Below are 14899 nucleotides of genomic sequence, written 5' to 3' on the forward strand. Positions count from 1 at the left end.
CCGCGCTGCATCTCCTACAAGCCCCTTCTCGCCTCCTGCCTTCCTGCATCCGGAGACCGCCATCTCGGACATGGCGCCATAGTAGCTAGACGAGGACGACGACGACGCAACCTCTGTTGATGCCTGACAAACCCGGAACTGTCGCCGCATATGCGGCCGGAGCCTCTTTGGCTGCCATTACCCTGTTTTACGTCTTCGGGCCGAACTTCACCATCGACGGCGAGGAGTCGAGCAATAGTGATCGGAAGAAGGGCGTAGTGGGCCTGTCGAATCCCGCCAACGATTGCTTCATCAACTCGGTCCTCCAGGCTCTAGCTGGCCTCGGCGAACTGCGCGTGTACCTTATCCGCGAACTGCATCGGCGAGAACTAGACGGACCCGATGCTTATAACCAGCTGTCCGGCCCCGACGAGCCGTCGACGCAGACAAAGCACAAGCTCGCGCCGCAGAGGCGGCGAGAACTGCAACAAGGAACGGTTACTCTGGCGTTAAAGGAGATGCTTGATCGCTTGAATGAGCGGCCAATCTACAAAAAGACCATCTCGGCGCGCCCGTTTATCCAAGCGCTGGAATATGCGTTTCGCACTCGGATCAGTCGTAACCAGCAGGATGCGCATGAATTCCTGCAGATCGTTGCAGAGCGTCTCTGTGACGAATATCACGCGGCAGTCAAGGCAAGACAGCGAGCACAAGGAGGCGGCGCGGAAGCGGATGAGGAGATTGCAGAGAATGAAGTCCCCGCGGAGGTTTCCGTGCGCATCGACGATGGATCCAAGGAAGGGCTGCCTGCAATCATCGATAACAAGCTGAAGGAAATCGATAACGAACATGGCTTCCCGATGGAAGGGCAGCTTGAATCGCAAATCGAATGCCAATCCTGCCATTATCAGTACCGTCCAAACAAGACTTCTTTCGTCAACCTCACGCTGCAAGTGCCCCAAAAGAGTTCTGCAACGCTGAGCTCTTGCTTCGATGGTCTGCTAAAGACTGAGTACATTGACGACTTTCGATGTGACAACTGCCGGCTTCGACATGCGCTGGAGAGCAAAATCCTGGCAAAAACCAAAGCAGCGTCAGCTGCCGAGAAGGAAGATCTGGACGCACAAATCTCCAAGATCCAACAGGCCCTCGAAACGGATCCAGAGCAGGCTTTGGAAGGGGTCGCACTCCCTGCCGCCGAGTTGGCTCCCAAACGCCGAATTGCGCGCCACATGCGGATCACGGTGTTTCCCAAGATCATTGCTATTCACTTGTCACGGTCGATCTTCGACCAGAGCAGCTCCACCAAGAATGCCGCCAAAGTGTCCTTCCCAGAGCGTCTCCCGCTGGGGGGGATCCTCAGCCGCAAATGGTATAAGCTGCTAGGAATTGTTTGTCACAAGGGAAGTCACCATAGCGGGCATTACGAGTCCTTTCGCCGAAGCCACATATATCCACCTTTCTCTACGCCCGACGCGTTTCGATCCTATGCAGAGAGTCGGGCTGGTAGCGAGAACCCGTCGGTGGCTGGTAGTCCACGTCTTCCGGCTACAAAGAAATTAAGTCATTCTTCTGTTGCGGGCATCGACGCCAGCCCTCTCAGCATCTCTCCAGCCGACTCGTCTCTTTCGCTGTCGAGCAGCAGCAATAACCACGCATCGCCATCGCCTCCAACCGCACAGTCCCCGTCAATATCCACGCATTCGCGGAAGTCGGTCAGTGGCACGGCATCGCCCGCCACGCGCTCTGTCGAGGTGCTGGATGGAGACGAGCCAGAAAACACGCCCCATCGCACATCATCGGTGCGGTTGAGCATGTCAAAACAACGCCCATCATCTGCACAGCGACTCTTATGCAGACGCAAGACGATTGAACGCTGGTGGCGCATATCAGACGACAAGGTCAAGGAGTGCAAGACTAGTGACGTCCTGGGCATGCAGAAGGAGGTATATCTTCTTTTCTACGAGATGGAAAAGCCCGCGCCATCGTCTGCGCCGATGAATTAAGTGCGCTTGTTTCTTTTGCACCCGCTATCTGGCCTTTTATGATACAGGATGTATATATATATATATCTTTCTCGGTGATGCAGGTACCTAGGGACAGGTACAATTAGATATGGGTGTTGAGCACCCGGTACATAGTCATACAAATATAGATAGGTGCATCCATCCATGGATAGCATGTCTACTACCTAGGTGGGTAATCTGGCGAATGGATCGAGCTAGATATACCCGAGGTATTCGGCTCATACCTAGACACGAATAGTTAAACTTGTATATCGTGTATGGGGGATGGGTTACCCGGAGTTTTCCGTGTAGACATCCATCATCATTCATCCTAGTTGTTGAGATGACATGCTCGTGGTTAGATGTGAGACTCCGCATGTTGGCTTCAGACCGACATATAATTTGCATATAGCCATGCCCTTCAGATAGACGTCAAAATAGTTATAGAGTCAGAAAGAAGAGAGGAAGACGAGGGGCAACTCGGGAACGTCATACGAAATCACTGGGTGCCTGGGCGTTCAGGCAGGTCACCCCACCACGCAGGCAGAAACCGGATCAGCAGCAATTAAGTCATACAAGATGCTGCATATTAATAAAGCGTGCTCGTCCGTTTTCTTCTTCATGTTCATATCCATATCCATATCCATATCTATATTCATCAGTTAGTGCATACCCACTGCAGGTAGGTAGAGGTAGTCGAATTCTCGTGGTCACGCCTGCCTGAGGCCGCGCCCGCCTGAGCTCACGCTGACCTCATCTGGCTGTGCTCCGTTTCAAGTCGCCGGTGACTCGGTGAAGCCATTCAAGCGGTGCAGCTGGAGACAGAGCACACAGCGCAGAGCAGAGCAGAGCAGAACAGAACGGAGCACAGCAGACACAGCAGAGCAGAGCAAAGCAGAACAACGCAGCTCAAGCAGGCAGAGCCCACCCCTCCTTGCCCTTTGCCTCCCCCCACTTCTTTTTCACTCTCGCCTTTTCTCCCCAACATCCTCTTCCTCCTCTTTCTTCCTTCCGTCTATCTCTGCTGACTCTCGCCCGTCAATTCTCCGCACAGAAATCCAAGGAATCTTCATCACCACCTCCCAAGCACATATTGTATACAATGGGTGTCCTCGAGAAGCTCTCCCGCAAGTCTGGCGTCATCGTCGGCGATGACGTCCTTCGCCTGTTCCAGTACGCCCAGGAGAAGCAGTTTGCCATTCCGGCCATCGTACGTTCGGTTCTGGCTGAGAGGTCTCATTGACATTGACATGTGCATTGCTAGCTGACACCATGATGCAGAACGTGACTTCCTCGTCTACTGTCGTCGCTGCTCTCGAAGCCGCCCGCGAGAAGAACTGCCCCGTCATCCTCCAATTCTCCCAGGGCGGTGCGGCCTACTTCGCTGGAAAGGCAAGCTTCACAGACTTCCAAAAAGAAGAAAAAGAATAAAGAGCCATACAGCGCATACTAATTGCACAAACAGGGCATCCCCAACTCTAACCAGGAAGCTTCCATCGCCGGTGGTATCGCCGGTGCCCACTACGTTCGCAGCATTGCCCCAACCTACGGCATCCCCGTTGTCCTTCACACCGACCACTGCGCCAAGAAGCTGCTGCCCTGGCTGGACGGTCTGCTCGACGAGGACGAGCGCTACTTCAAGCAGCACGGCGAGCCTCTCTTCTCCTCGCACATGATTGACCTTTCGGAGGAGCCCGTGGACTGGAACATTGAGACCACCGCCAAGTACTTGAAGCGTGCTGCTCCCATGAAGCAATGGTTGGAGATGGTAAGATTATCCTCCTCCCCCCTTTCCGGCAAATTGTAAAAAAGGCTTGGCTGACTCGCGCTAGGAAATCGGTATCACCGGTGGTGAGGAGGATGGTGTCAACAACGAGGATGTCGACAACAACTCTCTCTACACACAGCCCGAGGACATCCTGGCCATCCACAACGCCCTCTCCCCCATCAGCCCTTACTTCTCCATTGCTGCCGGCTTCGGTAACGTGCACGGCGTCTACAAGCCCGGCAACGTCCGTCTGCACCCCGAACTGCTCAAGAAGCACCAGCTGTACGTCAAGGAGAAGATTGGTTCGTCCTCGGACAAGCCCGTCTTCTTTGTTTTCCACGGCGGCTCCGGCTCGTCCAAGGAGGAGTACAAGGAGGCGATTAGCTACGGTGTGGTCAAGGTCAACGTCGACACCGACATGCAGTTCGCCTACCTGTCTGGTGTGCGTGACTACGTCTTGGGCAAGAAGGACTATCTGCTCACTACCGTCGGCAACCCGGATGGCGCCGACAAGCCCAACAAGAAGTTCTTCGACCCGCGTGTCTGGGTGCGCGAGGGTGAGAAGTCCATGAGCAAGCGTGTACAGGAAGCGCTCGCCGACTTCAACACTGCCGGACAATTGTAAATCAAGAAACTCCCCCACGTGATTTAAAGTGAGTTTTTAAAAAGAAATTAAATAATGTTAGAAACTGGATGAATGAATCTTGCGTGTTTACTGCAGAAAATCAGGATTGATTCCATGGAACTTTTGCCTCGGTGTAGTTTGTGTTTAATGATTTCCGTATTTTTACCCTGGATGCGGTGGATTCGACGCAGGTCTGGACCGCGGCCGGATTGCCGTACCTGACAATACAATATTTTTTCTTATTTATTTTTTAAGCCACTTCTATATGATTATATTAATACATTGTATGGATAAATGGATGTATGTATGTATGTATGTCACAAGACTGGCGACTGTAGGTCACGCTATACTATTTTAGAGCACGTTCATAGGTGTAAGAATTGATTACGTGGTATTGGCTCGTACCGCTCAGTGTCTCAGGCGGGACTGAAACAGACAAGAAAGACTCCATAAAAATCTCCATCATTCAAGCCGCCATCACTCTACACATCTACTTCTTCTTCTATTTCTTCTTCTTTTTTCTTCTTCTTTTCCTTTTCCTTTTTTTTTTTTTTTTTTTTGCCTTCCTTCGCCCTGTCACAATCCTTCTATACGCACGGCCTATCCTCTCGCTTTCGGTCGTGTAAATACAGTCGTTTCTCTCTAGAGTACCTAGGTACTCCGTCCTGCAATATCTATACCCACTGCCTATACGTCTCATGCATACATAGCATCTCGCGTTTCTCGCCGATAAGCGCTGGACGTTGTCGGCTGCTATATAGAATTCACCATGGCCAGCCCAGACTGGACGGTGCTGATGACTGCTCGAGACGACGACGACGATAGCAGCACTCTTACCCCCGCGGACCAGTTCTTGCGTCTGATTGCGAATCCCTTTAAAGAATCGGTTGGTCTCTGTTTTTCCTTTACCAGTGACTTGGTGTTAACTGGCAACCTGCTGCTAGATCCAAATCAATGCCTTTTGGGTTTCTCTCGGCACCTCCATCGGTTTCTCTGTTCTGCTCGTCCTTCTCTTCTCGCTCTTCCGGCCATACCACAACGCCATCTACGCTCCCAAGGTCAAACACGCCGACCAGCAACATGCGCCTCCGCCCGTGGGCAAGGGCTTCTTCGCCTGGATCCCGCCGGTGCTGCACATCCGTGAAGAGACACTCGCCGATCGGATTGGGCTAGACGCAGTGGTGTTTCTACGCTGCGCTAAGATGATGCGCAATATATTTCTGGCCTTGAGCATCATCGGATGCGGAACGCTGATTGCCGTCAATATCACCCAGAGCAGCGGCGCGGTCGCCCAGGGATACTCCGGTTTCACGCTCATGACGCCCTTGTACATTTCTACCGAGGCCGTCTGGGCCCAGGTTGTCTGCGCATATGCCTTTGATATTGTCATTATGTTCTTCCTGTGGCAGAACTATAGGGCTGTGCTGTCCCTGCGAAGACGCTATTTTCAGAGCCCCGAGTATCAAATGAGTCTACATGCGCGGACTTTGATGGTGCGCTTTTCTTCTCGGATCAACACAGCAGATAAAATGCATTGCCTGATACTGACACGCTTTATTTTTCTTTATTTTTTCAGATAACAGACGTTCCGCCGAATTTGCGCTCCGAAGAAGGGCTGATGCGACTGACAGACGGCGTGAACCCAACCTCCTCGCTGCCGCGCACCACAATCGGACGCAACGTGAAAGACCTTCCCTCGCTGATAAGGAAGCATGACGAGGCTGTCAGAGAGCTTGAGTCTGTTCTAGCCAAATATCTGAAAAATCCGGACCGGCTTCCTCCGAATAGACCTACAATCCGCCCGTCGCGGAAACACAAAGGTCATGGCGAGTCCGGTAAAGTAGACGCCATCGACTATCTTACAGATCGGATTCAGGAATTAGAAACCAGAATCAAGGACGTTCGCCAGTCAGTCGACAAGCGGAATCCGATGCCGTACGGGTTTGCCAGTTGGGAAGCTATCGAACACGCCCATGCCGTAGCGTACACGGCGCGCAAAAAGAAGCCTCGGGGCACGATCATCAGACTGGCGCCGCGGCCGCACGACATCATTTGGGAAAACCTGCATTTGTCGCCGCAGACGAGAAGATGGCGCCGCATGGTCAATGTGTTCTGGGTGACGCTGCTCACGGTGTTGTGGATTGCGCCCAACGCCATGATTGCCATTTTCCTGGCGGACTTGAGCAACCTGGGTCTGGTATGGCCTGCGTTCCAGACTTCTCTTGAGGACCATCCGGACATATGGTCTGCCGTTCAGGGTATTGCTTCGCCTGCCGTGACCTCTTTGATCTATCTGGTGCTGCCAATCTTTTTCCGACGTCTGATGCGCCGTGCGGGCGACATCACCAAGACCTCGCGAGAACGCCACGTTATCCATTACCTCTACTTCTTTTTCGTGATCAATAACCTGATTGTCTTTTCGCTGTTCTCTGCCGCATGGACTTTTGTGGCAGCCGTTATCAATGCGCGGAATAACAACGAGAGTGCATGGCAGGCGATCGAGGACGGTCATCTCTGGTACAAGGCCATGTCTGCGCTGTGTCAAGTCTCGCCTTTCTGGGTTACTTGGTTGCTGCAGCGCAACCTTGGCGCGACTTTGGATCTCGTCCAGTTTTTCACGGTCGTATGGCAGTGGTTTATGAAGACGTTTATGGCTCCGACGCCGCGCCAGAGCATCGAGTGGACAGCTCCTCCCCCCTTCGACTACGCCAGCTACTACAACTACTATCTCTACTATGCAACCGTGGCCTTCTGCTTTGCGACCTTGCAGCCTATTATCCTCCCCGCCGCAGCGCTCTACTTTGCTCTCGACCTGTGGTTCAGGAGATATCTGCTGCTCTACGTGTTTGTCACGAAAAACGAATCGGGCGGTCGGTTCTGGCCCATTGTCATCAACCGCATGATTTTCGCGGCGCTGCTGTCTAATCTGGTCATAGCACTGGTGGCCAAGTCGAAGGGCACGTGGACCATGATTTTCTGCCTGATTCCCTTGCCGTTTATCCTGCTGGGTTTCCGGTGGTATTGCGCCCGGGCATTCGATGATGACATGATTTACTACAACCGGGACACGCTGAATGATGCCGAAGCCCTCGGCACCGGTATGGGGGGCAAGGGTCCTAAGCGAGCCGGCGATCGCTTGAACTCGCGGTTCGGCCATCCGGCTCTCTACAAGCCGTTGGTGACGCCGATGGTCCACGCGCGGGCTGCAGAGCTGTTGAAGACGATCTATCGTGGCCGGCTGGGCCAGTTCGACGAGACTGGCGACTACTCCGACATCGCCATGCAGTCGATGTCGACCTCTACCCCCGGCAAGCCGATGGAAGCCGCGCCGTTCGAAGTTGTCGCCGAGAACCAGCTTGATTTCTCCTACTTCAAGAACCGCGCGGATTTCCGCGACGAGTTTGGCGGTGGCATCTATGGCCGTAACGAGGATCTCATATCAGAACGGTCTCACACGCCGCGGACGTTCATGGGCGATTCTCCGGAGTCGTCGCGGGCTTCTTCGCCCGTGTCGCCGATGAGACGCAAACAGAACGAGGGCCTTGGTCTTCCCAGGCCGGATGACCGCGACCATCCTGCCTTCCGTCCTCCCCTGTCCCTGTCGCGTGTCGGCAGCGATGGCAGCGCTGCTCCCGAGCCGTCTTCGCTGTATCAACACGAGAACGAGAGCGAATCTCATTTGCTCAGCCATGCGCAGCTTCCTGCTGCTGCTGCTGCTGCTGCTGCTGCTGTTCCTCCTGTCGCTGAGACAGACGGCGCTTTTCAGAGCGTGGATCGATGGCGAACGCGGGGCTACGGTCCTCTGGCTCAGGATGATACCAATGCGCCCAGTTCATACGAGTATTATCGCGGAATACGATGAGATGATTCTTTCTTTCCCTTTTCCTCGTCATGTTGGCCATGTGTATATTTATACAAGCCTATACATCCGTACAGTGTACACCTATGCCAGCCACTAGTTACAGGTAACTACCGCTTCCACAAGACTCAACTCGAGTCACCTTCATACAATATGCCTGACGCTGACCTCCAAAGGAAATATGAAAATCTCTTGAAAATATTAGCAAAGTCGTCTGTCCTGTGTGTCTTAATGGCTTTCCTTGTACAGATAAATGATATGAATACTTTTCGTCAAGTGGATGATGATATTCAAGGTGTCCTTATCCAGCCATAATATTGTCCAGGCACAGCTTCAAGCCAGCACGCACTCCACAAATGCCACAATCCTTCACCAATGATTTTCTCTTGAGCCCGGTCTTCAGTTCCTTCTTTTGCAACTCACTCTTGAACGCCGCGTACAGATTTCTATTGTTTCTTGCTCTAGCAACGAGGCTGCTATATAATTTGCGAGCAGGCAGGTCTCACTTTCTCAAGTAGGGGCAAAACGGTAGGGTTAGTAGAAGTTCATAGGGTAGATGAGGTTGAAATCGCAGTGTCTCTTTCTCTTCTTTGGAACTTCTCAGCCAACACCCGCTATTATGACGGATGTAGTTGCAAGCACTGCCGCCATATTTTGGCAGGCGTGTTTTCTTGTGGGAGGTCATATCTTCAGGTGGCTCGCTCGTCTAGGGCTTGGAATTGGAAGTGCCGGCACGATAGGAGCTGGCGTGAGGTGCGATTGACGCAGTCACATTACCTCTCAAAACCGATTACAGCTTCAAGCCAGGAGTACCCAGCATTATTGGACGCACGATAAGCGATACTGCAGTCGGGTTTCTTTCAACTCACTCTTTCACTCAGCATAAAAATCATGTTTGAAAAGAATTGAAGGTGCATCTAGACTGTCACACGAGTTGTATAACTAGCGGATATATGTGTGTGTAAGCCTTAAGGTCTTGAGTAATATAAAAAGTTGTCCTACTTATGATTACTCGAATATTAACCAAGTATGCTTCGGTTTTAGGTTTGGTTGGCCATCTCGTCGAACCTCAACCAAAGGGATCTCGGTACCTTTGTCAGGACTAATCGGCGTTTATATATTTCCTTTAATTGCCATCTCTATCGTTACAATAAGGAAAACTCTGGGGGCTCGGCCTTGCTATGGGGTGTTCGAACAGGGCAGACAAGAACAGTACAGTATTCACTGCAGGAAGGTGTCAATCTTGAAATACAAGACAAAGAAGGCCACACCCCTCTAGAGATGGCGGTATACAATGGAAACTACGCGATAACCAAACTTCTGATTGAGAATGGAGCCAGCCTTACTTGGCCTTCCCGGTGGAGGCCCTTAATCACGGCACTTGGCAACTATGGAAACCCGCAAAGTTGTATCAGTATAATCACCGGAGAACGGGATTGGGGTAGTCGCTAAAAAAGCCCAGATGGATGTTTACGGTCCTATCTGGCCTCTCATAATAAGAGCAGTCACCTCGTGTGAAAACAACATCTCGATTATTCGTTTACTTTTGGAAAAAGGTGCAGAAAAAAGAGAACTTACAAGCCTATTCTTGTATCAAGCTCAGCTTTCTTGCTGTGACGCAAGTGTTAAGCTTTTTCTGGAGAGGAAAAGCTTCTGGTATTGCAAAAATATTGTCCATCCAGATGCTTTTATGCAAAGCAGCAAGGGACGGTCAAAGGACAATGCTCAACGTTTTCTTTGAAAATGGCGCCGATCCTAGGGATGCAGACGAGTACGGCAATACTCCTCTGCAATATGCAGCATATTATGGCCACTTTGAGGTGGTCAAGCTCCTTTGCGAAAAAGGCGCCGATGCATCTAGGGTTTCAGGCACATGGACTATTACTGGGTATCTTAGTTCCCCACCGCGCCGAAGTATTCTGGAATTAGCAAGGACAGACCTACCTCGCTGGAAACGGAAGCAACTTAGTTGCTGGTTCAATTTCTGGCTAGACGATGATCGCAAGGGTAGGCATCCCGACGGTGATCAATGGGTAGACTACCAAGGAAAAGCGGATATAGTCAAGTATCTTTTGAGGAAAGGGGTAAGGAAGTGAGAAGTAATATTGCAAGACCACCAGAGGTTGCTATCATTATTGCTGGCAAAGAATTAGCTGCAAGAAAGTAGAATTCCATTGCATGATATTAAATATCAACTATGGTCCATTGCCGGGAAAGCCCGTGGAGCGCGGCCTGGTTTCTCAGGCGCCAACGGAGACCCCGCCGATGTTATCGATAAGTCTTGAGCCTGAGGCCAACGTCTAAATACACAAAAGCAATTCCATGGAATCGCTACCTGTGCAAAATTGAATGTCCTACATCCCCATCGACACCTACGCTCCTTACATTTCATACGCGAAGGGAAATCTTTTTCAATGCATCGAATGACTAGTCAAATGGAAGCCAACCGTAGATAGTCGGCGTATTAGGTACAGAGATAATTCGGAAAGAATTAGGACACAATCCTACACTCCTCCTACAGGATTTTTTTTTTTTTTTTTTTTTGGAATACTTGCCTTATTCTATAAAGAGCTCGACTTAGCTTCGCCACGAGGGCTACTAGACTCCAGCACCACGATGAGGTGCGAGCTCATTACTGGAGACCTGCTGGGCATCCAGGTACCGCAAGCGGATTTTCATCTGTCGCCTTTTTCATCGACAGATACCACGCAATACTCGAAAGTAAAGATGAATGAATCAACTGCCGCCTTTTTCATCGACAGGTTTCCCACACCACACTCGAAAGCATAGGCGGGGCGGAGGAGTCAATCTATCTAGGGTCCTCTATCACCTCGTCTGCCCCGTTCACCACACCACCTTCTGGCGCACCCAACTGGCCTTGCGGCTGTTGCTGTTGCTGTTGCTGTTGCTGCTCCTGCTGTGCTCCGTTCTCAGCAGGGCCTTCTGGCTGCATGTTTCGCAGCCCGTCCTCTATCTGGCGCGCCTCTCTCCGGTTGGCGTTGCGCTGATCGAGCTCCGCCTGGAATTGGCGCCGCTGCACCAAGCATGTCCGTACTACAACTATCATTTAAACAAGGGGACGTGATTGGAGTCGTACAACATGGGTGACCGCCATCTGAAATGCCATATTCAGGGCCCGATATGTTGGACAGTCCTTGGCGATATGTCCCGGCTGTCGACAGGGATAGCACGTCTTCGTGTGCTGAACTCATTAACACTGTGCTCTGTACAACTTATTGAAGAAGCATCCTAAAGCATACCTTTTCCACTCGCGAAGCGTTCTTTCGAGGGGGCTTGCGGCCGCCTCCCTTCTCATCGCCGTTACGACGGCCGCCTCCAGCGCCAGCAGCAGCAGCTGGGGCCTCGCGACCTCCATTGACACCTGCACGAACGTCAGCCATGTTTTGCAACGTTGGGAATGAAGATCTTTTGCGGGTGGATGTTTTTGCTAGTCGAGACGGAGAATGATGCGAACGATGCGAACGAGGAGAGGAAGAGGAAGAGAAGAAAAGAAAAGAAGAGGGGAGAAAAGAAGAGGGCGAGAGGGAAGGAACAAAGGACTCGTCGGTTCCCAATTAGGAAAGAGCAAATCTGGCAGTCATCTGACCTGGCGACATGATTTGATGCCTCAGGAAGCCTCCTGCCCCAGACCTTCTCTTTACCTATTCAATGAATGGCTTTATAATTCTCATGGCTGTGAACATGCCAGTCGACTTGATTCAGCTACCGAACCAACTAAACAAGACGGTGCCTATCGACAAGAATATTGAGCAGTCCTATTAATGTATCTAGTTAGCATCGGAGTATTACATTCATGATCTCGCCATTGCCGTTGGCAAAATTATTTTGTATTTCTATTTCTATTTCTATTTCTATTATTTCTAATTCTTATTCGATATAGATTTTTACAGGGTGCGTAACTGGTCACTACATGTATAGCCTACTAATGCTTCTAATAAAGTGTACTTATAATCCCTAGTCTACCATACCTAGCTCGCTTGCATTTTGTACAATACATATAGTAAATAATAATATTATAAGCAGTTATGGAACGTGCAGTCATGTAATTGCCCAGGATATATGAAATGAAATCGAGCAGATTTCCAAGCACCACGGAACTTACCCAGCTAGGCAGGTCGGCCTCGTGCCGTGCCTCCACTTGGCGACACAGCTAGCCCTAACTATCTCTGCGATGCGACGTCGAATGCCATGATCAGCAAGGAACCCCGCCGTCAGCCTAGTCTAGCTGCTGCTGGCAGCGATCGTCTGCATTCCTCGACAAGCTTTCTAGTTTCTGGACTATCTGCGTTGCATACCGAAAGCCCGAAATTCTCATTGTGCTTATCTGTATGCACGAGGTACCTAACTAGGTGGGTGCATGGATAAATACACCGCTTCCCTCGCGGGACCGGGTCGTGTCTTCATTCTTTAGTCAGTGCCCCTCTCTGTTTTCCCTGCGTGTGCCAACTGAGAACGACCAAAATGCTCGTTCAGTCTGTCCTCTCCGCGGCGCTGCTCGCGGCCGGCCTCTTGGTTGACGGCACGCTGGCCAGAGGGCGTGTGCCCATCTCCGCCAAAGCCCAGCGCCGATATGATGAGCACTACGGCAAGATGCTCGGCAAGCGAGAGCAGAATAGCAGTGCCTCGACTGCTGATTTCCGTTTCCTGAACAGCCAGACGCGGCGTGAGTGAACTTTGGTTGACTCAATTTCTCTAAGAGACGATCTCTAACTTTAGGGTTATGTACGGTAATCCTAGCCTACCGCGTGGAAAGCCTTCCCGACGTCAACTTCGACATTGGCGAAATCTACTCCGGCCTGGTCCCTATCGACTCGAACGACAGACTTCGCCAGCTGTTCTTCGTCTTCCAGCCGACCATCGGCGAGCCCGTGGACGAGGTCACCATCTGGCTGAACGGCGGGCCGGGCTGCAGTTCCTTGGAGGGCTTTCTTCAGGAAAATGGTCGCTTCGTTTGGCAGCCTGGCACTTACTTGCCTGTGGAGAACCCTTACAGCTGGGTCAACCTGACCAACGTGCTGTGGGTTGACCAGCCTGTAGGCACTGGCTTCTCTACCGGCATCCCGACGGCCACCAACGAGGAGGACGTGGCGCGGGATTTCATCAAGTTTTTCAAGAACTTCGAGGACTTGTTTGGGATTAAGAACTTCAAGATCTATATCACCGGTGAGAGCTATGCCGGCCGCTATGTGCCCTATATTTCGTCTGCGATGATTGACCAGAACAACACCGAATATTATGACTTGTCTGGTACGTAATATATTACCTATTTGAACCTTCACATTGCTCAGATCAAGGCAAACAAATAGTCTTAACTGAATGATATAGGTGCCCTCGTGTACGACCCTGTCATTGGCTCCTACGACGTCGTCCAGGAGGAAGTGCCAGTGTACCCCCTGATTGCACAGAACAACGCCATGCTCGACCTCGACGCCGAGCAACTGGCTGCACTGGAGGAAATGCACGTCGCCTGCGGCTACGACAAGTATATTGAGCAGTACTTGACCTTCCCTGCGTCTGGGCTCCAGCCGGACATTCAGTACAACGAGTCCTGCGACGTCTTTGACGCTGCAATGGACTACGTGCTGGCCAAGAACCCGTGCTGGAACATCTACAACATCGACTCCGTTTGCCCGCTTCAATGGGATGTGCTGGGCTTCCCCGGCTCGCTCGAGTACACGCCTCCCGGCTCGACCATCTACTTCCAGCGCGAGGACGTGGTGAAGGCCCTCCACGCGCCCACCGGCGTCACCTGGACCGAATGCAGCGACGAATCCGTCTTCGTTGGCAGCGGCGATACATCCCCAGACCCGATCCAGGGCGCGCTCCCAAAAGTCATCGAGCACACCAACCGCGTTCTCGTCGGCAACGGCGACTACGACTTCATCATCCAGACCAACGGCACGCTCCTGTCCATCCAGAACATGACCTGGAACGGCCAGCTCGGCTTTTCCGAGCGTCCCAGCAAGCCCATCAACATCACCATCCCGGATCTCATGTACGCCGAGATCTTCGACGAGAACTATATGGGCGGCCTCGATGGTCCGCAGGGTGTCATGGGCGTTCAACATTTTGAGCGGGGGCTGATGTTCGTCGAGACCTACCAGTCTGGTCATATGCAGCCCCAGTACCAGCCGCGTTCATCGTATCGCCATTTGCAGTGGCTGTTGGGACGAACTAATGAGATCTGAGCGAGAGCTTGCGTACATACCTATAGACGTATGTATATACATATTTGTTACCTAGGTACATCTTCCGATAAAGCCAAAATCGATAGATGTAGATCCAACACGATTGAAGCAATTCATTATCTTCACTCACAGCTAGCGCTCTCTATGCATAGAAAATCCATTCCATTCTAGTGCAGTCCATCTCCCAACCAAGTCTCTACACAGACACCGCATGTTGGGAAAAAGGAAAAAGTAAAAAAAAAAAAATTTTCATATTCTGCGATTGTATAGTTACATGCATGAAGCTTGAGCTTAGTATTGTTTGCTCCCCACATTGGCGAGGCTTGTTAGTATTGTTCGTCTCCGCCAGACAAACAACAAAGCCCTACTTTCCAAGGTTGGCAATGGCCTCTGCTCGCAGACTTGCTCCCGGCTGCACAGCATCATGATTCATCATCTTGGCTTGGAGTTAGT

The 14899-nt window shown here is 51.5% G+C and overlaps 5 protein-coding genes across 5 annotated transcripts, besides 1 other annotated feature; 4 read left to right on the forward strand and 1 right to left on the reverse strand.

Moving 5' to 3' along the window:
* Positions 1-119: 119 nt before the first annotated feature.
* On the forward strand, positions 120-1985 carry UA08_01680 (Ubiquitin carboxyl-terminal hydrolase 16; the record flags this gene model as incomplete). Its single annotated transcript, XM_020261371.1, has 1 exon — positions 120-1985. The coding sequence occupies one exon, from the start codon at positions 120-122 to the stop codon at positions 1983-1985; it is 1866 nt and encodes a 621-aa protein (XP_020123381.1).
* Positions 1986-2790: 805 nt separating this feature from the next.
* Positions 2791-2909: a repeat region (Identified by RepeatMasker using a combination of RepBase library and repeat library created with RepeatScout).
* Positions 2910-3087: 178 nt separating this feature from the next.
* UA08_01681 (Fructose-bisphosphate aldolase) lies at positions 3088-4378 on the forward strand (the record flags this gene model as incomplete). The annotated part of the gene is made up of 4 exons (XM_020261372.1): positions 3088-3195; positions 3267-3329; positions 3451-3753; positions 3818-4378. 4 exons carry the CDS (start codon positions 3088-3090, stop codon positions 4376-4378), a joined length of 1035 nt encoding a protein of 344 aa, XP_020123382.1.
* A 769-nt stretch (positions 4379-5147) lies between these two features.
* UA08_01682 (hypothetical protein) lies at positions 5148-8240 on the forward strand (the record flags this gene model as incomplete). The annotated part of the gene is made up of 3 exons (XM_020261373.1): positions 5148-5264; positions 5323-5871; positions 5955-8240. The coding sequence occupies 3 exons, from the start codon at positions 5148-5150 to the stop codon at positions 8238-8240; spliced, it is 2952 nt and encodes a 983-aa protein (XP_020123152.1).
* Positions 8241-11046: 2806 nt separating this feature from the next.
* UA08_01683 (hypothetical protein) lies at positions 11047-11638 on the reverse strand (the record flags this gene model as incomplete). The annotated part of the gene is made up of 3 exons (XM_020261374.1): positions 11047-11291; positions 11335-11461; positions 11498-11638. The coding sequence occupies 3 exons, from the start codon at positions 11636-11638 to the stop codon at positions 11047-11049; spliced, it is 513 nt and encodes a 170-aa protein (XP_020123153.1).
* A 1081-nt stretch (positions 11639-12719) lies between these two features.
* On the forward strand, positions 12720-14446 carry UA08_01684 (Serine-type carboxypeptidase F; the record flags this gene model as incomplete). Its single annotated transcript, XM_020261375.1, has 3 exons — positions 12720-12921; positions 12996-13505; positions 13584-14446. The coding sequence occupies 3 exons, from the start codon at positions 12720-12722 to the stop codon at positions 14444-14446; spliced, it is 1575 nt and encodes a 524-aa protein (XP_020123385.1).
* Positions 14447-14899: the final 453 nt, after the last annotated feature.

This window comes from Talaromyces atroroseus (assembly GCF_001907595.1).
Source record: "Talaromyces atroroseus strain IBT 11181 chromosome Unknown scaffold_1, whole genome shotgun sequence".
Taxonomy (NCBI): domain Eukaryota; kingdom Fungi; phylum Ascomycota; class Eurotiomycetes; order Eurotiales; family Trichocomaceae; genus Talaromyces; species Talaromyces atroroseus.